The 27,039-nt window shown below is 43.4% G+C and overlaps 1 protein-coding gene across 2 annotated transcripts in view; it reads left to right on the top strand.

Annotated features, from left to right (window-relative positions):
• POP1 (POP1 ribonuclease P/MRP subunit) overlaps nt 1-15,235 on the top strand; it is a 42,013-nt gene extending 26,778 nt beyond the window's left edge. For both annotated transcript variants that reach the window (XM_048841318.2, XM_048841317.2), the window contains exons 12-16: nt 5,960-6,075; nt 7,796-7,987; nt 8,959-9,113; nt 10,065-10,361; nt 11,342-15,235. In XM_048841318.2, the coding sequence (XP_048697275.2) occupies nt 5,960-6,075; nt 7,796-7,987; nt 8,959-9,113; nt 10,065-10,361; nt 11,342-11,996 (1,415 nt within the window). In that variant the 3' untranslated portion in view covers nt 11,997-15,235. The remainder of the gene's footprint in view (nt 1-5,959; nt 6,076-7,795; nt 7,988-8,958; nt 9,114-10,064; nt 10,362-11,341) is intronic.
• The last annotated feature ends 11,804 nt before the right edge of the window (nt 15,236-27,039 follow it).

Here is a 27,039-nt window from a genome sequence, read left to right as displayed (position 1 = left end):
TTCATGGATGCACAGTGCATGCACCAATCCTCTGGTATTTCTTGCATCCAACATTCAATCCTGTCCAGTGCTGTCTTTCAGTGGTTTTCATGGAGTTACTGTTATATCTGTCAATCACTTGGATTACAGAATTAGCTTGGTCAAATCCTTTTAGGACCTGCCTCAACTATTCAGCAGCCAGTTCATCAAATGTGTGGAATTTGTCTCCAGCCATCATTTGTATGACAGCCCTGGTATTTCTGATGTACGCTGTCGTGTCTTTGTTGTATGCTCTTAGGTCATGAATTCTTTCTGCTTGAGCTTCCAGCGGATGCCCTAATTCACCTTTCTCTGTTCTTCTCATTGTTCCATCATCATGGAAGAGGGACATAGGCACAGGTCCTATTTGGTGGCTAAGAACAGTTGCCATTGAAACATCATGTCTGCCTCTCCCTAAGAATAGGGCTCTGCAGAAAACAGTTTCTGGACTGATAGCTGCTCTGATTGTCTCTCTCTTGCCAGAGTTAAATTTGATGGTCTTGGCCATATCAGCAAATGTTTTGATGCTAGATTTCTTGACTGGGCTGAAGAATTATGTCACCAGAATCAAGCATACCTCTCACAAATCTCTCCATTTGTTCTTCACCAACATCTGCTATTTTCAGTAGAGACTCTTGTTGACGACCACTATGGGTATGTCAGAGGTATGGTCCTACAGGACCTCTGGCTGTGCTTCAGGGTCATATGTGTTTGTCCTGTTGTTGATGAGTTGGTTGGTAAGAGCTGTAACATGCTCTTCATTCCTCTTCATTTCAGAGGCAAGAACTTGTTTGTGGACTCTGTCTTCACTACTTTTTGTTAGGCCACTTTTCTCCTCGTAGCTTTTGCATATTCATAATGTGAAGCTGTGTATTCTCATCTCTGTCACTAATACTGACCTGTGCATACATGTCACTGAATTAAAAAGCTAGTTTCTAGAATATTTCAAAGGCTCATACTGCATTTATAGGCAATTACCAATTTAAAACCTTTTTCCACAAAAACTAGATGCAACATTGTATGTACAGAAGCTTGCACATGGAGAAACTCTACCTTAGGAATTCATGTACCTTATCTCTTCACTATACAGTACAACTGTGCACATGCAATCTACTATTGTGCAAACCTTCAGTGAGAGACTGATCTAATCAGCAAATTTCAATTGAAAACTATAACTAAAACTTGTGAGGTACTTTTTCACATTGCATATTCTGACTTGTTAAACGTTTCATGTTAGTATACTGAAAAATGTTGATTTCCATTTTTGCCACATGCTAAAGAGCTTCATCATTTCTGGAAAAAAAAACTTACCCATGAAAACAGATTAAAAAATCTTTTAGTATATGGTTGTTTTATAACTTTGACCAGTAAACACCACATTAAGGTGTTTGAAATTAACTTAAACAGTAAAAACTGTAGTTAGTCATGTTTGCAATGTTTCTAAAACTGCAAGAAATGAATCTTTCTTATTTTGGGTACCATCGTTTCACCTCGCCTACAGGCTTATAGCCTCGCTGGTTAGCTCCGTGTCATAACTCATCTAAATGTACATAAAATAAGCTTTCAAATGATATATGATGATGGGCGCAGGGTGAGTACATTAAATTCCAAAAATATGGCCCTTTATGGAGAAGTGCTGCATGCCCATACATACCTCAACACCAGTGGGCAACAGAAATGTTCTTCTGCCCATCTCAACAGAAGCAACCCATGAAAAGCCCCAATTCTATTATAATTTTATTACTGGTGAAGCAGTGAGCCCTTTTCAGCTAAACCCACTGTGGAACATCCTGTGCTAAAGGTGTTTTGAGTGTTCCCAAAGCAACATTCACAATTTGGAGCATGTAGTCCTTTTTAACACTTTTTTTTTTCCTTCCAGGACTTTGCAATGCTGAGTATAAAGCTGTGACCTTTTAATATAGGTCAAAGTTATGAATGCCCCACACGCATATGCATTTTCTCATTCTATAACTTAGCATCCTAAGTAAACATAATTGTCTAATACAAGTCCTAGAACCACATAGGTAAGAGCAAATCTGTGTCTCAGTCCTGATCTTTATATTACTACCAGATATTTTTAACTTTTTGGATTTGACAGACCCTTCCTTGTTTAGGGAATATTATGGTGGTATTGATTTGTGCCTATGATGGCACCTGGTGTCACCTGAACAGTAAGGAAACACTTGCTTTACTTGTCACATGCGTTTTTGTCTTCTCTTGGAAACTCCAGCCCCAATGGAGGAGATATTTGTAAGTGTTTGAAATGATATCCTGACAGAAGTCATGTTTGTTTTTAGTCTTTGATCCTCTAACTTTGTATGAAGATCTTATTCACATGTTTAGCAAGTCTTTGAATTCATAAAGACTCTGCAGTATCTGCAAGGTAAATTGTGTAAATAAGTAGCATTTCTTGTCTTAGCCTTTATTTGTGGATGAATGTGTTTGTGTTATGAAGCGAGTCTGGTGCATGTCTGTCCATTTATTTGTCAACAAAATGTGTTTTGAATAGCTCTTGACTTGTTCTTCCCTGTAAGTTATGTGTGTGAATGCACTAAGAATAACTTGATCCTTTCAAAACTACTTGTGTTTAGATACTTTCCTTCCTGTAGAGGTGACTTCTGCCACCATTCCAATAAAAGGAGAGGACCCAAGGAGTGATCCCCAAAGGGATGGACTCCAGGGAAGTCTAGGTTTGTTGCGTGAGTGCTATCCTGTATCTCATTAAATGGATTCCATGTTTCCTTTTAAAATTCTGTTGTTTCTTCCAGCAGCAGTCTTTGCCCTGTAGTAGATATTGAAGAGAGTCACAGAATGTAGTACCTTTCCCCTTGGCCAACCCCAAAGCTCCTGGTTTACCATCTGTGCTTGCCCAAGAAGCACAACTGCTGGCCAGATTGTTCTTGAAACTTGGCTTCCTGTGAAATACATCAGTTTAAGACCATTGTAAAGGTTTCGATTTGACTGAAATGTGTTGTATTCTGCACATACATTTTACCAGAAGAACCTAGCTTTTGAACTGTTGGCCCCTAGTAAATGTGAAATCTTTTCTCCCTTCAGTTGTTTCCTTTGCTGACTGACTTTGGCTAGCACCACAACTCTTTTTGTTATAAAACTAAATTAAGTTTAATACACCCACACACACCTGTAAAAAAGCTAATATATTAAAGGAAATCATTTTTTCCTGTATCTCCTGTCTACTGACTTTCTTGGGACAAGGACAATGTCTTGTGCTCTTATATAATGTTGAGCACATTGCTGAAGACTTAAGATGGGATTTTCATAAGGGCCCAGGTGCCATTGAATTGAGTGTGCACAGTGCTTTACAAGAACATAGATTAAGACGTGATCCTTTCCTCTGTGACCTTACAAACTCTAGACAAAACTGCAAGGAGAGCCCTTCAGGAGACGGTGGTTATAAAGAGGTCATTGCTGAGGAGATTTAGGTTTGGGATATTTGGCATACAAATGGGATTCTTCGAAACATAGGGAACAATGAGAGAGTCTGCACAAAGCCAGGAGCAGAAAGAGGTATGGGACAGTGAGAAGAAGATTGGAAGGCGTGTAGGGAGGGAGTAGAGGGAATTAAAACTCTAGACATAGGCAGAAACAGTGATAGCTCCCTGAAAATGACATGAGAAACTTTAACTTCTTGTAGAATATAGAAAGTTGTGAAGAGTGTCAAGGGTAGGGCATGGATGTAACTGCTTGAGCTCTGATGCCAGATTGCCTCTGTGCAATTGAAGAGGAGAGGCCAAAGAAGAGAAAGTTACAGTAATGGAGCAAAGGGGTGAACTAGGACACATTTGGATAATATAGAGAGAGGCAGATAATGGAGAGACTGGATGTGGAGGGAGACAGTCTGCTTATTCTTCTATGCAGTGTTATAGCCATGTCAGTTCCAGGATATTAGAGAGACAAGGGTGAGGTAATATCTTTTATTGGACCAATTTCTGTTGGTAAGAGAGACAGGATTTATGGCTTATTACAACAGTGTAATTCACTAAATACCCTTTTTGGCCTCTGACTACAGGGCCACTTCACTTGAATGGTCCTTTGTGCACTAATTCCGTATGCTAAACCAGGGGCTTGCAACCTTTTTCTTTCTGAGGCTCCCCAACATGCTATTTTAAAAACTCCCTGGTCCTACCTGTGCCACAACAATTGTTTTCTGCATATAAAAGTCAGGGCTGGTGTTAAGGGGTAGCAAGCAGGGCAGTTGCCTGGGGCTCCATGCCACAGGAGCCCACGCGAAGCTAAGTTGCTCAGGCTTCTGCTTCGGCCACGGGCAGCAGGGCTCAGAGCCACGGGATTCAGCTGTGCACAGCAGGGCTTAGGCTTTCTGTCCTGGGCTCCAGTGGGTCTAACACTGGTCCTGTTTGGCGGACCCCCTGAAACCTGCTTGCGGCCCCCCCATGGGGCCCTGGACCCCTAGTTTAGCACAGTGGTTCTCAACCATCTGTTCAATCTTGTATTTAGCTGCTTATCTTTGTGTCATTCTTATGTGATCATAGTTGAATACCATTCCTATTTCAGCATCAGCACAGATGGAAGAAATAAATGAATCTGTTACTAAAATTATTTGAAAAAGCATTTTCTCAAATCCCTGTGGATATTAGCTTTTTACATCTAGAACAGAATCCTCTAGATTTATGCTCTCAAGTTTAAGGAATCCTAACTTCTGGAAGATCTAATCATTATTTTTGTCTGCCTTCTGAAGATTATATGAAAACCTAACTTCAGGGGTGCTTTGGGGCTATCCTCTTGATAACTCTATAGGTATTCAAGGGACACTCAAGTTGAAAAAAAAAATCACATTTGTCTGAGAATTTTTTTAACTCCCGTAGTTACAAGTAGTACCTTAAAATGACTATAGCTGAAAAGTAAAGGTTTTTAATTGAGCTACAGCTCACTTCATCGGATGCTTATGCTCAAATAGATTGGTTAGTCTCTAAGGTGCCACAAGTCCTCCTTTTCTCTTTGCGAATACAGACTAACACGGCTGCTACTCTGGAAGTTGAGTGAGTTGCCCAAGGTGTCACAGTAAGTCAATGGCAGACTAAAAATACTACATTTGTTTCTGGTGGCACCCATAACTATTTAGACACTACAAACCTGGAAAGGCACGGTCCTTGCCACTATGAGCTCTAAAAAGAGAGACTGAGGGGCGCATGGGAACAACAAATTAAGTGGTCAGGTGGTGGTAGACTTGGTACTGATAACTTTAAAATGCGTTATTAGAATATTATCAAGATTATCTCCAGTTATCATACAAGTTTGCTGACTTGGGACGCCTAGCAGCTTGTAGGCATCATGGTAACGTTGCTTCTGCTGATTTCCCAAACCCAGTAAATTTCAGCCTTTTTCACTTAATGGATGATTCTACAAACCAATTATAAAGAGCCACAGGTTATATACTACAGATCTGTGGGACTCATTTTGCCAAACTTGCAACATATACTTACTAATTCATGCTATGAAACTGCTTTTGATGAGACCACTTGTTCAATCCTCTAAAATGGTTTCTCAGACAAACTACAAACCAATTTAAAAATCGACAATATAGCTAAAATACTTAAGGGTTTGTTTGCAAAGGGATGAAAGCTCATTCCCATTAACTAAAGGTGTGACTTTAAAACGGATTAGTTAAACTGCATTAAACCTCTGTGTGGATGCATTCAGAATTAAAGTGGCCTTAGGACTTGACTGTGGGGCTGTGAAATGCCACACACACCAAAGTGCTGCGCTGTAACTGCCTCATGTGGATGCTGTTGGCACAAACTAAAAGGTACCTGAGTTCTTCTGGAAGATTTGATTTTTCATAGTACTATGTCCATTTCCGTAGCTATAGTCTGTCCAATTATTTTGCTCACATTGTCTATTCCCTTTTATGTAGCTTAAGTTGAGAAATGTAGGTTTTGTATGAAGGTTCTCTCTCTTACAGATAATGAGAAAGTTAGGCAGCTGCTTCTGGAAGGTGTGCCTGTGGAATGTGCTCACAGCTTTATCTGGGACCAGACTATCTGTAAGAACGTTACTGAAAATAAAATCCCAGAGCAGGTAACTAACAGCATGGATTACTCTAAAGAAACATCTTATCATCCTCCCCTACAAACCATATAGTGAAGTTTAAAAATCAACTCTCCTGAAATTCACAAAGCAACAACTTCCTAATTTAATAGTGATTTGTTACTGAGATGAAGAGTTGGTTCTTCAGTTCACTGGAGTCGTCCTATCCAATTTTCTTGCACAACCATTACAGTAATGCATTTTCATTACTTAATTTATGCTTTGAAATATAGTTTTGCTGACTTGTGTTTAGAATAAAATAATTCAATATCTTGGTTTTTCTAAAAATTTTGGGTGAGAAGCCTTACTCTTGCTCTGATGCCTTTACACCAGGTAAAAGGGCCAGAGATTCTAAAAGCCTTACATCTGGTTGGGCAAGGATTCCTAGGGTGCAGGAACTAAGGAAGATAGCTCTATGGCTGCCTTTCAAGGCTTTGCCTCACAAATCCTGGTGTAGGGGCATTCTGGAGACTGGAGGGTCGTGCCTGAAGCAGGGTTGCAGCACACAGTGCTGTGGAGATTCTGGGCAGTGCTGTAACCTGCAGGCAGCTGGGGATAGGCTGCCATAACTTAGGCTCTCACTCTAGGGACTGTAGAACAGCCTAGGATCTGGAGGGCAAAAAGGTGGCTTAAAGTCACATTAGCTCCCACTCCCTCTGGGCTGCAAGTTCTGGACTCCTCCTCCTTTTTGAAATGGGAAAATATTTGTGACTAATTTCTGTATAAATCAGCAACATATTCCTTCAGATGACTACCTTTGTGTAAATAATCAAAGCTCTTCTAAAGCATGACCTGTGTAGCCAAATAGAAATAACTGTGTACAGGCAAAACAGAATGATAACCATTATGAACCTAGTGACATTCTGCATGCTGTCATAAACTTGAGTGCTAACTACTCTGTTGACATTTCCTTTCTGCTTTAATAGCTCTACAGATTGTAGCCTTACATGTTTTTGAAAAGAGCTTAAGTAAACCTTTAGGTCCTTGACCTTTAGAAACAAGAGGTTATAGCATGAGAAGATTGAGAATTCCTGGGTGCCATTTTGATTTACATTTATGCCACTGGTTGTGAAATTGGTTATAAAGCAATGCTTGGAACCAAAGATTCCTTTTTCTTGTAGCTATTGAAAAGTACTCCTTTTCTTTTTCTTGTACCTATTGAATCCTAAAAATGATACAACTCAGCTATTGCTCGGTATAGTGAGTGAGAAATTGTCTGAAAGCAGCTAGTCTGTTACACAGCAAAAATTTAAACACTCATGGGAAGAGCCCTTAAATATTAAATTATGGTACAATATTTCTCTCCCTCATGCAAGCTGTCTGGTAGTCAGATTTTCACAACTTGTTTACTAATGGGGTTTTTTCAGAAGTCGGCATTTCTACTTTATTACCTTCAGTTTCAGTACCTGCTCTGCAATACAATAGTGTGAAGCATTGATGTGTAAATCCTGTTTGTTTTGGTTTTTTTGGATGCTGAGATTAACACTTGCTCCCAGGAGCATCCTAAATTTGTTGTTTATGAACTGTTTTTATCAATAGGTGAAGACAGATTCAAATGTACATAGAATAACCTGTGCGGAATTCAGATTACCTACTTTCACTGCCTATAATAAGGAAATCACTGTGTGTGTGTGTGTAACAACTTTTTGAAAAAAGAAAAATGGGTACTAAATTATTGAGCATTTTCCCAACTGCTTTTATCCCATCTCAGGATTTAAACCATATGAGAGGTGAACTATTGGTACCTGGCTCACAGCTTGACTTGGGTCCTCGTGAATCCAAGATTCCCATTCTCTTGGTTCAACAGCCAGGGAAAGTGGCTGGTGAAGATCGACCAGGATGGGGAAGTGGCTGGGATATCTATCTGCCAAAGGGCTGGGGCATGGCTTTCTGGATTCCTTTTGTAAGTGGCTTTCATTACAAATTGCAGGCAAATATGATGGGTTATAAGTTCATTTACTTTGATATGTACATATTGGGGAAAACTTGTCCTTGTGCAACCCACTTACAACTACTGGGTCAAAATGTCAGTTGAAAGAGAGCAGATGAATATTGTCATGAAAGTGAGTTGGTGTGTGTTTAAAAATATTTAAAATAACCTACCATTGTGTCCACTTCGGTTATTGCACCAATAATGGATGTTTGACAGAGCATGAAATGAGGCTTTATATGGGAACAGAGTGAGCAGGCCAGTGCTGCTTTATAGTTTTTCAGCTATTATGTTTCTAAGTGTATATTTATTTCTTTAAAAGATAAAATAAATCCAAAATTTTAAAAAGGTAAATTCTGAGAGTCTGCAAAGGTTCTTATTTGGCACTTACTGCCATCCATATAGCCTAGCCCTAGGTTGACCTCACCAGCATTCTGCCAGCTGAGGGTCTTACTGAACACAGGTTGGCGATCTCTGATTTCATGGGACCTGAAACAGGAGAGCAAAGTTTAAATTGTGCTGAATGCTCTTACCTTGCTGTTCGGAACATTCTGCTCTTATAATTTAAAGAGGATGGTTTATTATGCTTGTCTGCAGTTCGCTATATAGTTCTGTGCATATGGATGGAACAATTGTGATATTTTGTATAATAAAAGGTAATTGAACAACAGCTTTGCAGAGATATTATAACACTTGTGCCAATACTTGGAGTAAGAATTTTTGAAGTCATTCTCTAGATTTGTTGATGGTTTTTGAGAATTAAACTAATAAAGCATAATTAGCATTTTGTTCAAATGAGTCTTTAGAATGTGATATCCATACTTTAATCACATCTTCAAAACTAAGGTGATAGAAGCTCAGTACTCTGAGAGTAGCGCCTAAGGGATTCTCCAAGATACTTCAGTTAGGAGCATTAGAAAAATACTAATGTTATTACCTTACAGGTATATAGAGGCGCACGAGTAGGTGGCTTGCAAGAGGGTTTGAAACATTCCGAATATAAAAGAACACCTCACATTCCAAATGATTTCCCAGACTGTCCTGCTGGAATCCAGTTTGCCAAAGAACTAGAAAACATTCTTCTTGAAAAATTCAAGAGGTGAAGTTAATTTCTCCATGATTGATTGATTTGCCACTTTAATCAAAACTTGATATGCCGTAAAATTATCTGTTGCTCAGTTCAGTTTCTAGACTTGTGATTTGTGGTGGGGTGGTGTTTAGTATTTTAAATCCCACTATAATCAGAAACAAAAATCCATGTGATGTAGACTAAGTGCTCTCCCCTAAATGTTTGTTTTAGTTAGTTTTATGCACCCTATTCCCAGAGTTCTGTTCAGAAAAAAGCTGTAATATAATTGTGCATAATACAACAAAGTAAATAAAGCCATACATTTCAAGTTCCATTAGCAACTTGTAGGGGAAAACCAGTGTCCGCCAAATGGAGAAGGATACAATTGGTGACAAGACATTTTGGTATCATCTATTAAAGAGGGTGCAAGAAACTATAGAGAGTACAACAATTTAATTAAAGCACTTGATTATAGTTATTTTCCCAAGTAAATGAATGCTTATTCTAATTCTCTGTCTCGAAATGTGGTACAAGCGGAAGTACTCTCTGGGCAAATAAGTGTCAGATGTTTTGCCTGTTGCCGGGGGCGAGAGGCTAGGGAGAAGATTGAGTAACATCAGGCACAACAGCGCCAACAAAGTAGACCTGTTACAATGCAGAACCCTTGCACTCCAGAAGTACAGATACATGGCAGTTTTGTATGGAAGTCAAATTTCCAGAGATTCAGAATTCCTGCTTAAGAAGATTAAAGAGTTAACTGCCCATCTTTAAAATACAAGGAAAGAGATGCTTAGTTATTTGGTAAACGGGGGCCCTGGCACGTAATTTTTTTCTAATTTGCAAGTTAGCTGAATAGATTATTCTCCTTTATCTGGTATTTCAACATCATAATTTTTCTTTATTCTTGAGGTACACTATAATGAACATTGTTTCATTGCTTCCAAGTTATGGGACATTTTTCTCTTTCCTTCTTTCTTTCAGACGCCCACCTGCAAAAAGGGCAAACTATGTCAAACTTGGCACCCTGGCACCTTTCCTCTGTCCGTGGGGGCAACTAAACAGGGACTGGGAAGTAAGAAACAAAGCTCAGGAAGAATCTGTGGTTACTTCATCTGCAGACAGTAAGAGCTGTGCAACTCAAAGGCAGGTTCCTTGTGAGCCCAAACCTGGACTGATTATAGAGGATCCTCAGAGTGGCATGATGGAAGAAATGACAGAGATTCAAAATTTATGCAAAGAAGACGGAGCTGCAACAAGTAGTGGCTTCTTTGTTCTCAGGTATGTAGGAGTGACTTATCAGTAACTACTGTCCTGCATGCTTGTTAAAAGAGGGGATGGCTTACTGGCAAGCCATGAGGACCCACCATCTAATTGAGTCTCCCGGTTCCCGGAGGGGATGGGAAGTGAATTCTGACCTGGTGGATCTCTATCCAGGTGGGAGGGTGAGATAAAAAGCTGCCTTAGGGGGGAAAGAAAGAAAACCTTCTGTGATTGGAAGTAAGCTATTCTCCTACCCTTCCTGAATGGGGAGTCACTGACTGCAGTGGGGAGCCTCTTTTAGTAAACAGTTTGGGTTGGTACTTGCTTTGGAGGCAGGCAATACAGGGCCACGCCAGTGGGAAGGATATTTGGAGGTCCCAGAGAGCCATTGGTAGGGAGAAAGTGGCATATTTTATTAAAGAAATGTGTAAATGGTTAAAAAGAAAAGGAAACATGCACCTAAAAAAGCTACTATTTAAAAAGCATTTAAATTTAATTTTTAATTTAATTTTTTAAAAGCTCCAGTTTAAAAACTCTATCACTCTTGATACATTTACTTGTATTCCCATCTCTAATGCATGGATATGGACAGTTCCTCTCACTACTCATGTTTCTAACAGAGTGAATGAAGATCTCACATAACTTCTAGAACACTGATAAAGCCATGCTAACGCACATGAAGAGAAGTGCTTGGGTGTGGGTGTTTCATTTTGCATAGCAGCATTTGAAAATAGTGATAAAACTGAAGAAAAGCAAATCTGGCTTCAAATAAATTTGAAGCCAAAAGTGCTGATAAAATAACTAATTTTTAAAATGTATTGTGCTGTTTTCAGCAAATAGTTCTATACCTGTGTTTTTGTGGGTTTTTTAGATTTTGAGAGCTTTACAAAGGCTGTCCAAGATAGTGGGTTTTTTTTAAAATTAATTTACAATGATACTTCTGAGGTTTTTTTTATTGTACTTGAGCATCCCTAATGCATCTTTTAAACTTCAAACAGGAGCAGAAAGCTACTAAAGCAGTTGTCAGCCAGGTGCCGGCCTACTTGTGGAAAAGGTCAGAGGGTACGCCCTGCTTCAAAACTTGGACAGAAGGAAATGACTGAAGATGCCCTTTTATCACTCTTTAAGTGCTACCCAAGGGTGCTGGTGTGGGTCAGCTTGTCTCTGATAAGAAAAGGTAGCCCTGAATTACATACCATGATATGCATTCCAACACAGGAGGATTTTCTACAGCTTAACAAAGACCAGCTCTTCTGTGGTCCTCAAGAGCCCAAACACAGTGACATATTCAAACACAAGATACTGAAACTCAAAGAGAGAAAAAAGAAAAAGAACAACGAGAAGGCTCTAGAAAGTGGTGCTTCTGATGCCCTTGAGGCAAAGGCAGTTGAGGAGCCTAAAGAACTAATACTTGGCTTATGGCCTGACCCTCTACCAGATGTTACTTCACACTGCTCTAGAGTTCTTTTAGGTTTTGTCACTCAAGGGGATTTTTCATTAGCTGCTGGCTGTGGAGAAGCACTGGGATTTGTTAATTTGACAGGATTACTGCATATGTTATCCAGTCAACCAGCTGATAAAAAAGGGCTTGTTTTGTTAAGAACTCCAGCATCTCTACAGTACAGATTTGCTAGACTTAATATTGAGGTATAAGCACCATATTTGTAATGAAATAATGTACAGATATTACCAAAGAAATTATTCCTTCGAGTCTCAAGAAATGCCTGTGTACCCCATGTCTGTAATGGGCAGTTTATTTTCCATCAAACTAACCTGTTAATGAACTAAGCTGTTGATCATTTATGATGTTTGTATAGTGCAAATGTTTTCTTTTCTTCTGAATGTCTATATCAGTTTCTGTTTTAAAACATACGTTGGCTTTTGCATCCAGAAATACTTCCATTATGCTGAGATTGTTTTTCTAAAGGGCATACTATTTTTTTTGTTGTTGCTCCAATGCAGTTGAAGCCAATGATATCAAAGATCTTTTACTTTTACAGTGTTTCCACTTCAAAAAGCTTTGGTCATATGGCTGCTGGACTCTGATTACAGTTCATGCTTCTGGTAAATGCATGCCATCTGGGCCTATGTATACAGCAGTCAGCTTTTCAGGGCCCATTCAATCTTGCTGCTGAACAGGTCTGGCTGCTGCAGAGTAAAGTTCTGTAACCACCTCTAGCATAGACAGTGTAGATGACTTGTTTTCATTGAAAGAATTCAGTACTTAATTGGAACATAAATAATGACTTTCTACGTTAAAGGCTGTGAAACACTGACTGCAGCATGTGTTAGCGCTTTGGATGATACAGGTTCCAATTTTTTTCTTTCAGGGTCAGTGTAAACTTATTAAAAAGGCATTTTCAGAATAAACATTTTTCATTATTATCAAGAAAAGTGGATTTGGCCTACTGTGTGAAGAGAACTCCTTAAAAATAGGAATCTGAACTACATCATTTAAAGGTGTGCTGAAATGCTTTAAATGAGACAGTTAGGATCCTACACTTAGTGTGAAGTAATGCAAATTAGCAGTCACCACACAAGAACCAGGGGTCACCCAATGAAATTAATAGACAGCAGGTTTAAAAGAAACGTAAGGAAGTGTTTCTTCATACAACACACAGTCAACATGTGGCACTCTGTGCCAGGAGATATTGTGAAGGCCAAAAGCATAACTGAGTTAAAAAAGAATTAAAGAAGTTAATTGAGGATAGATCAATCTATGACCAGTAACCAAGATGCTCAGGGACACAACCTCATGGTCTCCGGTGTCTAAATCTCTGACTGTGAGAAGCTGGGACTGCATGATGCGATGGATCACTCACTCTGAAGCATCTGGACACTCTTGGAAGACAGGACACTAGGCTAGATGGACCAGTGGTCTGACTTAGTATGCTCACTATAAAGAGAATACATGGGTTACACTTAAAAATAAGTAAATATACTTTCAAACACAAGAGCTGAAAATCAGTTTTTACTCACCTGCCTAGAAAAGAGTTGGGTTTTTTCATTTAACTTTATTAACACCTTAAATAGTTGAAGAGCTGCTGTAAGTGTAGGGGGTATCAGCTGTTGCAGGAGAGAAATAGAACCCTGAACTCGACTCTTGGAAGTTAGTCTTCAGTTTATCTTTAGCCCCGATGACAAATAATTGTATCTTATACCTGTTTTCTTTTGCTAGTTTGGGATTTCTGATGGTTCCTTTTAATGTGAATTTAGTCTTTGTGCAATGTGCTGGAACCTGCAGTTGTGCATGGGAAGTTTGTAGTATGAGCATCACTACACCCTTCAGCATTTTTATACAGAGAGAGAATATTTAAGGTATTACAGTTCACCTTTAAAAATGACAGCCATTCTTGAGTTAAGGAGTTCTGATAATTGTAAGATAGACAATCATGTGGGAGCGTGCTAATAAAATTTGTAGATGACACAAAGATGAGAGGTACTGCCGATATGTAGGGCCATCCCTAGGAGGGAGTGGGGCCGGGGTGGAATAGTGCAAAGTGCAAGGTCATGCACTTAGGGACTAACAAGAATTTTTTGCTATAAGCTGGGTATGTATCACTTGGGAACAACAGAAGAAAGAGAGACCTGAATGTATTGATTGATCACAGTATGACTATAAGCTGCCAGTGTGACACAGCTGTGAAAAAGGCTAAGGGAATCCTAGAATGCATCAGGAGAGGTATTTCAAGTAGAGATAGGAAAGTGGTGTTACCATTATACAAGGCCCTTGTGAGGCCTCATCTGGAATATTGTGCAAGTCTGGTCTCCCATGTTTCAGAAGGATTAATTCAAACTGGAACAGGTGCAGAGAAGGGCTAGTAGGATGATCAGAGGAATGGAGAACCTGCCTTACAAGAGGAGACTTAAGGAGCTTGGCTTGTTTATCCTAACAAAAATAAGGTTGAGGGGAGGGCTGGTTGATTTCTCTAAATTTATCAGAGGGATGAACACCAGGGAGGGAGAAAAGATAAGTTAAGGGTCTGTTGTTGGCATAGGAACAAGTGGATATAAACTGGCCATCAATAAGTTGAGGCTTGAAATCAGATGGAAAGCTTCTAAGCATCAGAGGAATGAAGTTTGGCACAGCAGTGCTTCCTTTGAGGCTTTTCACTCCCCTTGACTTTGGTACAGTCGGTCACTCCGGTACTGTTGTTCATGTCGGGACCAGCACTGTTTGTGATAGACTGTACCCCTATGCTTACCATTTTTATGATAAATTTTGTTCAAAGTATGCTTTGTGAGGTATCATTTGAAAACTCCTAATTCTCTGGTCATTGTTGTTCTGGTAAAATGTGTGTGGCAACATTGTATGTAAAGTTAAGATTCTACTGTGTGGTGTTACAAAGGCATATTCCAACTCTGGGGAAGCAGCCCAAACCAGTTCCTCAGAGACAAAAAAGTAAACTGATGCCTCAGCCAGGTGTCAACATAATCAGATGAACTATGACTTGGTTAAGTGGCCATTTTTTGGCAGGAAGAAGTGTGTGAGTGAGAAATGTACATATTGGCAAAGAAACAGGTGGGAGTTCCCATTCCCCAGACTTTGTCACCTGAACCCCAGCTGAAGATAATCCTCAAAGAGGAGAGACGAGTATAAAAACAGAGAGCACACAACACAAATCATCTCTCCTCCATTCCTCTCTGCTCACAGCAGCCGCAACACCTGAAGAAACACTGAACTGGGGGAGGGGTCCTGGCTGGGAGGCTTTCATCCCGTAAGCACTGCAAAAAGCATGTGGTGAGAAAATGTTTTGCTCTGAATTTATTTAGCTTGCTAAATTGGGTATTAGTTTGCGTTTTTTTTCTTTGTAACCAACTCTTTTATGCCTCATTACTTGTAATCACTTAAGTTTCATTTCTTTTATTAATAAAGCTGTTTTACTGCTGTATCTAAACTGGTGTGTTTGGATTAGAGTGGTTGGGAATCTTCAGCTGAGATAACAGGGTTTATGCATATCATTTTTTATTAATGAAATGATGGACTTTCTTGCATTGTTCAGAAGGAGAGAGCTGGGCAGTACAAGTTGCACATTTCTGAGGGAGGGTCTGGGATTGGGAATTTGCTGGTGTCGTTCTGTAATGTAATTCATGAGTGGTTAGCTATAACACTCCTACACTATAACTGGGAGTAATTTACATGCTAGAGACTGTGTGTAAGCAGAACCAGGAGTGGTTGCTCTCACAGTGAAGAAGTGCAAAAGGCATCCCAAGTTGGAGGGGACACAGCTGTCCATCTATCCACATTTATACCCTGGGTAATGTCACACCACTTCCAACATTGGCTTTCTCAGTACCGATGGTACTGCCTCCACCTGCAGCACTGCTTCCTGCCTTATTCTGGGCGACAGACGAGTCAAACCACCTACCTGTTCCTTCTGCTCTTGCTCTACCTTTATCACCAGGATCCCAAGGCTCTTGTGTAACTGAGTTGGGGTTGTCATCCTTCCATTCCCCATCAGTCCATGAGAGCACTGAGGGCTGCTAATGGACTGTTATGGTTCCCAAGTACCTTGACAACTAGTTACTGAGGGGAAGATCCAGAGAGGAATTCCTTGTCCATGTCAGTACCATATTTTGCTTGCTTGACTGTCTGGGTCTCATTCTAAACAACAGAAAATCAACTGTGACTCCCATCCAAAAAACCAAGTGGATTGGGGCCCTGTTAGATTCTATGACATCAAGAGTGTTCCTGCTGCCCAACTGTTTTCAGACAATTTGACATCTTTGCCTCAGTCTGTACTCTCAGCCGTCCATGACAATTCAAATGTGTTTGAGACTGTTGGGCCACATGTCCTATTCCTGAGGGAATTCTACACCAGAAAATTAAAAATTCTGCACCAAAAAATATAAAAATTCTGTGCACAATATTTTTAAAATTCTCCACATTTTATTTGTCAATAAATAGATGGGGAGGCTCCAGTATGGCAGTGGGCAGCTCAGGCCACAGGCTGTATGGTGGTGGGAGATCACCCTGCAACTCTCCACCCCAAGACATGGACTTGATCATGAGGCTGCACCCAACCCTGACACAGTGCAAGGGCTGGGCCTGCCCCAGAAACACCCTGGGGCCATCCCCCTCTCTGCCAGGTGCACCAGGTTTGGGCAAGCAGGCTCAGCATGGCAGGATCCAAGTGTGGAGGGATCCAGGTGTCGGATGAGAGGGTTCCATGTGGGGCAATCTGGGTGCGAGCAGCTCAGTGGAGGGTCTGGGTGGAGGTGGGGATCTGGATGCACAGGGGCTCACGGCGGGGCGGAGGTTCCAGGTGCAGGGACAATGGAGGTCCAGTGAAAGTGGTCTGGGTGTGGGGGGTGGGGATCTGGGTGCAGCTGGTTTGGGCTTATTGGGGTGGGTGTCCACATGTGGAGAGCTCATTGGGTGGTCGAGGTTTGGGGGAACTCATCAGGATGGGGGTTCAAGTGCAGGCGGTTGAGTGGGGGTGGTCTGGGTGCAGGGGTGGAGGTTAGTGGGATGGGTTCAGCTGCAGGGGTGAATCTTGGAAGGAGGGACCTGGTTATGGGAGGTCTGGATGCACGGGAGTTGGGAGGTTGGGGGAACAGCTCCCTGTACAATGATCCCTCCCTCCCCTGCAGCTGACGAGCAATTTGGGCAGGAAAAGGGGAGGGCAGGTGGGGCGCTTCCTGCAGCCAGAGGAGATTTATGGGGGTGGATCTGACCCAGCCCCAGCTGCTCCTTGAAGGGGAAAAGGAAGTCCTATCATCCCCAGCCCAGCCAGGACTAACAGCTGAGTCCGGTGCAGGGTAGGAGGCACTGGTGGGGGCTGTCTCCAGCCCTGTGGTGATTTACCTTTCCACCAGCTGCTCTGGGTGCCCCAAATGACGTGCCCATGCTGCTGGGGTAAGGAGCATGACCATTCTTGCTGCTTTCCTTTGTCTCACCATCAGAAAATCATTTTTCTGCAGGGAAGTAAAGAAATCGGAGGGGGACATGAATTCTGCAAAAGCGCAGTGGTGCAAAACTCCCCCAGGAGAACTGTCTGCTTGCATGTAAGCGGTCCAGTTTGCAAGATTGTACCTTCGCTCCCTTCAAATGTGACTCAGGATGGTGTACTGTCCTCCTCTACATTCTCTGGACAGATTGGTTCAGCTCCCTCTGCTGGTCCTAGACTCCTTGCAATGGTGGATGTCCACAGAATGTTTGCCAGTTTGCCCTTTGCCTGGCCCTCACCAACCAAGTCAGTTGTTATTGACGCCTCCCTGATGGGTTGGTGGGGAGGAGGGGGTACACCTGGGGTCGCTGAAAGTACAGCTGTGGTCAGAGCAGGAGGCCTCACCCTATAACCCTGTACTGGAGCTTCGGGCCATCTACAAAGCATGTTGCACCTTTCAAGACAGTATCAGACACTCAGTGGTTCACATACTTACTGATGATACCACCACAATATTGGTACTATGGGAACGAACAAGGGGGAAGCACACTCCAGCGTGCTCTGACTAGAGGCAATCAATCTGTGGCACTTCTGCATTAAAGAGAATATTATTCCAATAGCCATCCACTTGCCCAGGGTACAGAATCATTTCACAGACCATTATTTTTCCCTGAGTCACAAGTGACCCCTGAAGATGAGTGTCCTCTGGATCGCCTTTGCAGTGTGGGACATTCCCACCATTGACCTGTTTGCTACCAGAGAAAACCAGACATGTTGCCTGCTCCGCTCTCTGTGGGAGGGAGGAGAGAGACTCAGTCTGGGCTCCCTCTCTGACATCTTCCACTGCAGTTGGCAGTCAGCTCTCCTGTACACCTTTTCCCCTATCCTCATCGTTCCTCAGGTCCCTCTCAAGCTCAAAGCACATCGGGCCAAGCTCATTCGCTTTGCCTTGATGTGGCCAAGACAGTGCTGATTCTCCGACCTTCTCATACTGTCGATTTGACCTCCTGTGCCACTTTCTCTTCATTCGGAACTGCTCACTCTGAATCACAGCTGCACTTTGCATCCCATGTTCTGCTCCCTGCACCTCACAGCACGGCTGCTGCATGGCTGAATGAAGATGAAGAGAGGTGCTCAGCAGCTGTCCTCTACCAGGATGGCTTACTTAGCAAAGTGAAGGAGGTTTCAGTGTGGTCCTTGGCCTGTGGGCTCCAGATGGCACAGACTTTTATCCAGGACATCTTGGAGTACCTGATACACCTTCAGAAGGCAAGGCTTGCTCTTAGTTCATTGAGAGCACATCTGGTAGTGGTATCCGCATTCCATCCCCCCTGTTCAGGAAAAATCCGTTTTCTCCAGTGCCATGGTGACAAGATTCCTGAAAGGGCTTCTCTATCTACATCATCTTGTCCAAGGTTCAGTCCCCTGGTGGGACCTAAACACAGTTCTCATGGGTCCAATGGGCCCTCCGTTCGAGCCCTTAGCCTCCTGTCTCCTGCCCTTCTTGTCAGGGCTGGATTAACTTTTTGTGGGCCTGGCTCCAAACATATTTGTGGGCCCCTATAATACGCAGACTTAAAAATCAGGCCCAAGCCAACCTTGAACCCAAATCAGTATTTTTCAGCAGAAAAAAGTTAGGGCTGGATCCTTTCTTCCAGCCCCGGTGTTAATCCACCCTCCTGAGTGCTTCATACCCCTGGGGGAAAATAAATTGTGCTTTGTTTGGAAGATGATGGCTGTGTGTCTCTGCAAGCATGTGCTGTCATGGGCTCCGGCAGGGGGACACTCTAAACCCACCTGGGCCTGTGTCATTAACATAATTGCGGCCCCCTGGTTCGAAACTTCAAGATCCAGCCAGAAAGTGGCTGGGCCAGGTGTTTTCACCTGGTTCGTCCAAGGAGTGCACTGGAGAGGGGCCATAATGGGTGCCGCTTGCTCCGCAGCCATGATCCCAGCCAATCCAGGTTTGTAACACACCAAGTAATAGTGGTTCACGACCGTGCAGGTGGCAGAAGCAGAGGGCCCAGTTGCTCTGACTCGGAGTAGGGTGGCTATTTCATTGTGAATCAGGGGATAGGGCGAGACAAAGATCTTTGTGCAGAGATGGGCCAACCAGTTCTGGAGACTGTGTGTATGTGTGTCTGGCCCCTGTTCAAGGGAATGAGACCTGCTCTGTACGTGTGACGGACTGAATTTAGAATTTAGAGGGTGGTGAAACACTGGAATGCGTTACCTAGGGAGATGGTAGAATCTCCTTCCTTAGAGGTTTTTAAGGTCAGGCTTGATAAAGCCCTGGCTGGGATGATTTAACTGGGAATTGGTCCTGCTTCGAGCAGGGGGTTGGACTAGATGACCTTCTGGGGTCCCTTCCAACCCTTATATTCTATGATTCTATGAATTAATGAATCCCTGTGTTAGGGTCACAGATCAGCCACACCAGTGTCATTGCTCCTTCCCCTTGCACGCTTATTTTCTGTGATTTAGGAGCACGCTTGGGCACTTGCATCTTTTGGGAGGCAGTGCAATCTAGTCTTAACAGATGGGAGAGACTCAGAGTCAGGAGTCCTGGGTTCTCTCACCAGCTCTGGGAGGGGAGGGGGGTCTAGTGGTTACAGCAGGGGAGCCTGGGAGTCCCATCCATTGACCCTTGCCAGCTGAACATCTCTCTCCTCCAAGTCTGCTCAGCTCCCCACAAAGCCACTCCACTGCTCAGGAACCCCATTGCCCAATCCCTTGCTTCCCAAGGTGATGGACCTGCAAAGCGAGGGACTACATCTCCCTTCAGCCCCTCCCCAGTGCATGCCCCCCTTCCCTGCCCAGGTAAGAGGAAAGGTTCTGAGCCAAGGAGTGGCCAACCTCTATTGGGGGTGGGAGCCCTGGCAAGCTTGGGCAGAGCCACACATTGAACAGGCTGCACCTGCCGGACATCACAGCTCTGCAGGAGTTTGTAGGGGAGCAGCTGTGGTTGGTCAGGGAGCCACTAATGGAGCCTGGCTGGGAAACCCACAAGTGCTTGTTTGCAGGCCTAGAGTCTGGACTGGGCAGGGCATCCTCAGGCAGGCACTAGGTCTTGTGGCCATCTGTGCAGGGAGGAGGCAACTGCCGCCTTACCCAGCCCGCCGCTTCTGCAGAGTGGTAGGGAGAGGCGGGCCCCACCTCCGGGGGACCCGAAACTGACGGTCACCAGTGGCCTGGAGTGGAGCGGCCGGCAGCAGCTGAGGGCTCCTCTCTGCCCCCCGTCACTGGCAGACAACTGGCGGCTGCCTGCCGGTGATGGGGGTGGAGAGGAGCCTTTAGCTGGCCGGGCCGGCTGAGAGGAGCAAGCAGTGGACAGGGGGGAGGGGTCAGGGGGTGGAAAGGAGACAGAAAGCGGAGCCAGGGTGTGGAGAGAAGCCCTGGGCCAGCTGGCCAAGAGGAGCGAGCAAGCACAAGAGGGGCGGTGGGCAGAGAGGAGCCCGGCGGCTCGGGGCACAGGACAAATGGAGTGGGCTGGTCTGGGACCTCTTTTGGGTGTGGGCCCAGCACCATGGTGCCACTGGTGCCATTATAAACTCAGTACTGCTTCTTGTGTCAGAGAACCACGTTCTTGGTAGCAATTACGTCTGCAAGGAGAGTGCATAAGTTGCAGATGCTGATGGCTGGGCCACCTTACACACAATTCTCCAAAGGCCGGGTAACTTTACGACCATACCCACAATTTTTGTCTAAAGTGGTCTCTCAGTTTCATTTGAATCAGGCAGTATATTTGCTTATATTTTTTCTTAAGTCGCATTCATCTTCCAAGGAGCAGCATCTACATACTTTGGATGTCAAGCGATGTCGAGAATTCTATTTGGATAGAACTGAATCGTTTCATACTTCGCCTTGCCAGTTTGTGTCATATGCACAACACATGATGGGTCAATTGGTCTCTTCACGGACCATCTCTAGATGGATAACATCCTGTATTAAGACTGCACATGAGAAGCTTTGGCTATGCCTCCTCAGTGGATATGAGCTCATTGAACAAGAATGTAAGCAATGCCAATAGCATTCCTCATGCCATTTCCATATTGGATATTTGCAAGGCTGCCACGTGGTCATCTATACATACATGTATGAATCATTATGAACACAAGAACAGCCATACTGGATCAGACCAAAGGTCCAGCTAGCTCAGTATCCTGTCTTCTGACAGTGGCCAATGCCAGGTGCCCCAGAGGGAATGAACAGAACAGGTAATCATCAAGTGATCCATCCCCAGTCGCCCATTCCCAGCTTCTGGCAAACAGAAACTAGGGACACACCATCCCTTCCCATCCTGGTTAATAGTCATTGATGGACCTATCCTCCATGATTTATCTAATTCTTTTTGAACCCTGTTATAGTCTTGGCCTTCACCTTCTTGGCCATTATCGCCATTACTGCATCTTCCAGAGAGGATGAAAACTTTGGAAGAGTAGATCTGAGATCCTTATGTAGGTAGACTCCAAGCCCGATCTCCTGGAAGGGGCACTGCTTGGGAATCACCTAAGTGGAACATACGTCTGCTTCACATCTCGAAGAACCATAGTTACTGTATATAACCATTTCTTCTTCTTCTTCTTCTTCTTCAAATAGACCCTCCTCCATCCCCTCTGCATTGGAGTCTCCTCTCATGGGCATTCGGTGCAAAGGAATTAAGGGGCGGGTCATGCCAGTGCTGTCTCCTATAGCCATGGGCAGGGCCATGGCCACAAGATGCGAGTTCTGCGGATACTCTTATGCAAACTCTTTGGCTCCGTCGCACTGGGCATGCACACACCTAAGTGGAATACACACTGCATCACCTCTTGAAGAGCCACTGTTACAGTAACCATTTCTTTATGGAGGGGATGGTACGATGAGATTGCCTACAATGCCATGTGGTCCATCCATGACTGCTAATAGCAAATATCTCCAATGCCCAGAGATAGGACACTAGAGGGGGATGGCTCCGAATTACTACAGTGAATTCTTTCCCAGGTATCTGGCTGGTAGGTCTCCCCCACATACTAAGGTCTAACTGATCACCGTATTTGGGGTCAGGAAGAAATTTTCCCCCAGGTCAAATTGACAGAGACATTGGAGGGTTTTTTTGCCTTTCTCTGCAATGTGGAGCAGGGTCACTTGCTGGTTTGAACTAGAGTAAATGATGGATTCTCTGTAAGTTGAAGGATGTCAGTAACTCAGCAAGAGTTATGGGCCTATTATAGGAGTGGGTGAGCAAGGTTCTGTGGCTTGGAATGTGCAGAAAGCCAGACTAGATGATCCTGGTGGTTCCTTCTGCCCTTAAAGTCTATGAGTCAAAGTACTGTAGCCTATGTACAGCATAACAAAACACACTTACCAACTGGTGGGAGTTTTCCCTAATTCACATATGAAGTAAAGTTGTAGCTGCTCCTAATACTGGATTACATTTATTGAGGTTGATTCTTAGATTAAAACTGAAAATCCAAACAGAGATGTTTTAGTGACTGCTATCCTCTCTTTACAGACTATATTTGGAAATGAATTCACACATTTACATTTTAAGTCAAAAATGGAAATGCAGGAATTTAAAACAAATTTCGGAAGCCTTAAAATATTTTATGTTCACAAACGTTAAAGGGTTCCTGCTGAACATTATATTGCATTAGTTATTTAGCCATTACTGAATTAAACTTAAAGACAATAATGCTTTGCATTTTATTGGAAGTCTCAGATGGTAGAAAGAAGTTTATTTTTCATAAGACGAATCAGAGATCCAACCAGTTCATTTCTAGCACTGGTTAGATTTGGATTTGTTAGAATTTTACTTTTGGTACTGACAAGAATCATACACCCAGCTGCACTGAGTAGCCCGTTAGGTGAATGTATTTTTTTAGGTGGTTCACCTGAGTATTGTATGCACCACTTGTGTAATTTATTAAAGAACACAGCATCACTTTGTCACCCCAGCTAGAATTCTGACATTGTGTGGTATATATTGGGTTAAGAGGAACAATAGGGTGACATAGAATTCCGTCATAAATTGCTTACAACTGTTTCTATGTCATGTGCGTCATAGACATCTGATCAAGCAATCTTCATTATGAGAATAAATTGAAAAACTACAGTTTCATGCAGGACATTTTGAAGATTTACTGTTATATAGAAACTGTGCACTAGATGGCCCCATAGGAAAAAGCTTTATTCTTCAATCCTAGGCTCATGTGCTCACCAGGTCATTTTGAACTCTACTACAGCATTTGGGAATGTATAAATAAAAGAAATCTGTAAATATTACAGTCTGTGTGGCTGTGGTGATCAGGTATACCCATGGTAATGCTGGATTGAATGAACTTTCACCTTGAGACCTCAAGTGGAATATTTCTAGGATAAGAGTTTCCAGGCCTTTGTTTTTTGGAGGGCTGAATATTTCTTCCTATTTGTTTCTTCTATGTATGTTTTCCTGCCTGGATAGACCTGTTTTGTGGGGGTCTTTTCATCTTTTCTCCTGCTTGTTTTTCTGCTAGTGGATCTTAGGTTCACTGAATCTCCCCTACGTTTTTTTTTAAAAATCTGGAGTTTTTTCCTTTCTCTCATACTGGTAATTCTTGCCAGGTTTTCATTTTGACACTTCCTCTTGCTTTTCTTTGATTTTCGTACTCTATCTCTGATTTATGATTCCTTGTTACTGGTGAGCCAATGAGCAGAAAAGTAGTGTCCAAGTGCATCTTGTTCTGTATATCTTGTAATACTGTTACACAGTTGGTTTCACACTGTTACACACACAGTTGTTTTTCTTTAAGCCTATGATTTATGCTTCAGGACTTCAGCCTCCCTGTAAAAAATGTAGTTTAAGCCTGATCAGTTAAAAGTGCTTGAAGCTCTGAGCCAAAGTTAGTGAAATAAACAAATAAATAAATAAAAAAATACTGTCATACTGTGTAGTTCCAAGAAATTTTTTTTATTAGCTGTGGTTGGGATTTCCAGATCCTCAGTGCCATGAGGGTGACTTAGTCATAAAGACTGTGTCAACACTGGATAATTAAATCAATGATATATATATATATACCAATTTTACGTTATGTCCACACTAGCCAAGTTGACTCAGGGGCAGTTTTGTCACATGTCCATGCTTATCCTGTTCTACTCCACTGCAGTTACTGTCCGTTGGGCAAATGTCCCACAGTTTCTGGATCAGCTCCCTGAAGCAGTGACTTGTAGGAAATTTTGAGAAGTTCCCATAATTCCCTTTGGAAGCACCCTAAAATCCTTGGGTTTCCATGCCATTTCTTGGTAACTTTCTCAAAATGGAAGCCAAGATGAATGCACAGTTCTTATTCCTTGTTTAGCAAGAAACTTTTGGCTGGAATGTTTGAAAAGCAATTGTGAGGCAGCAGAGGATATTCTGGTAGTACCTGCAGAGAGTCAGAAATGGAGACCAGCCATGTCTGCTGCAATGATTATGCCCACTCACAATCTCTGGAGTAGCTAGATGACTGCAATACTTGAAGATAATGTTCACCAGGTGGCACATCTCTCCTGGATCCCGGCCATGATCACAGACTAGTGGGACTAAGTTGTTCGCTACTTTGGACACACCTCAGTGGCTGCAGAATTTCCATATAGGAGACTTTTTTGTACCTCTGTGCAGAGCAAGCCCAGCCATTGCAACACTAGACAATGAGGTCGAGTGCACAACTCACCATGGATGAGAATGTGGTGATTGCCCTGTGGAAGCCTCTGACCCTGCATAGTTAATGGTCAATTGTGCTCTGGTTTGGAGGTGGGAAATCCATAGCCCATGTGTGATGGTGATGGTTTGAATAGCAATATAATGTGTGTGATTTATTAACATTTACAAGTGAGAAGGTCAATAAGAAAATCTTAAGAGGGGAGTAAACTACCAAAGGGGGTGGGGTGGGGTGGGGTGGTGTGGTGTGTGGTGTGTGTGTGCTTTGAAATGTTAAGATTCCAAAAACGGTTTTTATTTTAAGTAGCATTCAAACAATAGCCCTCTATTCTACTTCATTTATTGGCTAGAAATCCAATCTGTGCAGAAGCCTACAGATTCCACTCTCGAAGTGTTGTTATTATATATTAATAATATAATCAAAATAAAACCTGCAGTTTACCCCACCAGTAAGACTTGGCCCCAACAAAATGCCTCCTGCATCATCATTAGCATAATCAAGCCCCATCCTCCCTAAAAGCCCAAGTAACTAGGTCTTGCAGGATGTCTGAGTCTCAGCAATCTACTATTTTGAATCTGGGGATAGAAGGGGTGGGTGTTAAAGTCTGAGGGGTCCTCAAGGAGAATACTTCTAAATTGAGACTGTTCCAGCCTCCATGCTTCTGCTGATCTCAGCTACAGCAGCATGACAGGGCAGAGAGAGAAAATTCAAAGTAGGCAGATCCCAAACCATTTAGGCTTTGTAGCTCAAAACCAACACTCTAGATATCACCTGAGAACCAACAGGAAGCCAATATATACCCAAGAGCACTGATTTCAAGCACTCACAATAAGATAAATTCTTCTTCAAGTGCTTGCTCACATCCATTCCATCTTAGGTGTGTGTGCTTGCCCCATGCATCGGTGCCGGAAGTTTTTCCTTCAGTGGTATCCTTAGGGAACCAGCTCTGGTGCCCCCTGGAGTGGCACCCATATGGCGCAGTATAAGGGGCACCACCAGCTACCCCCACCCTCAGTTCCTTCTTACCTTCAGTGACGGTGCTGGAACGTTCCTTTGCTTTGGCAAACCTTTTCTTCTCCAGATCTGTCCATTGCAAACTTTCTGTTGTAAATCGTTATATCAGTTAGTATTAGTTCCCTTAGTGTGTTGTTAGTTAGTTATAATGTACCAGATGGGACTTAGCCTTGGGACGGGGCATGCCCCACTCCCTGGGGTTTAAGAACTGTGACCTGGTGCAAAAAGCCTATGCTGATCAGTAACCCAGCTTCGTTTAAGCGGGTTAGCCCATCCCGGGATGAGCCCGCTACCCCAGACAGCGGCAAAGGAATCCGACACCTGGAGATGCTGTCGATCCCGGAGGCCCTGCAGGTGGCGCAGGATATCTTGTCCTTCCGAGTGCCGCCCATAACAGTGATGGCAGCTCCAAAATCAAGGGGTAAGCCTGCCCTTGGATCATCCCCTCAGTCCCCATCAGTGCAGCTCTGCTTGCCACCTCCAGGAGTGTCCCATCAGCGCTCGCCCGCTCAGAGCCAACACGCCTTGGACGTTGGGCTGCCTGCTAGTTGGAGCCCTCAGTGCCGGTCTCCAGATTCCAGCCATTGCTCTGTGGGCTCGAAGCATAAGTTGTCGGTAGTGTGGTGTGGACTTAGCGAGGCACACACGACCCTGCGACCCCAGTCCCAGCAGTGTTGTAGCCGCTCCCCTTCAGTACGACACTGATCCTGCAAAAACCTCCATCGGGACTCTTGGTACCAGTCACTGGCCTACAGATATAGGTCACCGCACCAGCGCTGATGCTCAACATCGCATGTCGGTTGCACTCCCGCTCTACTATTTGGCACCGGTCAGGAAGCGTTTGGTGTAGATCGCAGGGGTACCGTCACAGATCTGCCAGACGCCAACGCCCATCACCAAGATTTCAATGCGGTGTGTTGTCGCTCGCGTACGGATCCCACTTGGAGCATGGTGGTGGACACAGTTAGGACCGGGATGCCTGATCGGCATTGGTGCAGTTCTGGTCTCTGGAACACGGCCTTCCATCTCAGGGCTCAGAGTTGGACCAAGAACCCTTGCAGGCAAGTCAAGGTCCTCTGTTGATGGCACCAGTCCTCCCTGCAGCACTGCCAGGATTATCTTGACAGGTTTCAG

Source organism: Caretta caretta, chromosome 2 (assembly GCF_965140235.1).
Source record: "Caretta caretta isolate rCarCar2 chromosome 2, rCarCar1.hap1, whole genome shotgun sequence".
Lineage (NCBI taxonomy): Eukaryota > Metazoa > Chordata > Testudines > Cheloniidae > Caretta > Caretta caretta.
Note: the sequence above shows the minus strand (reverse complement) of the source record. Positions and strands in the feature narration are given on the sequence as shown.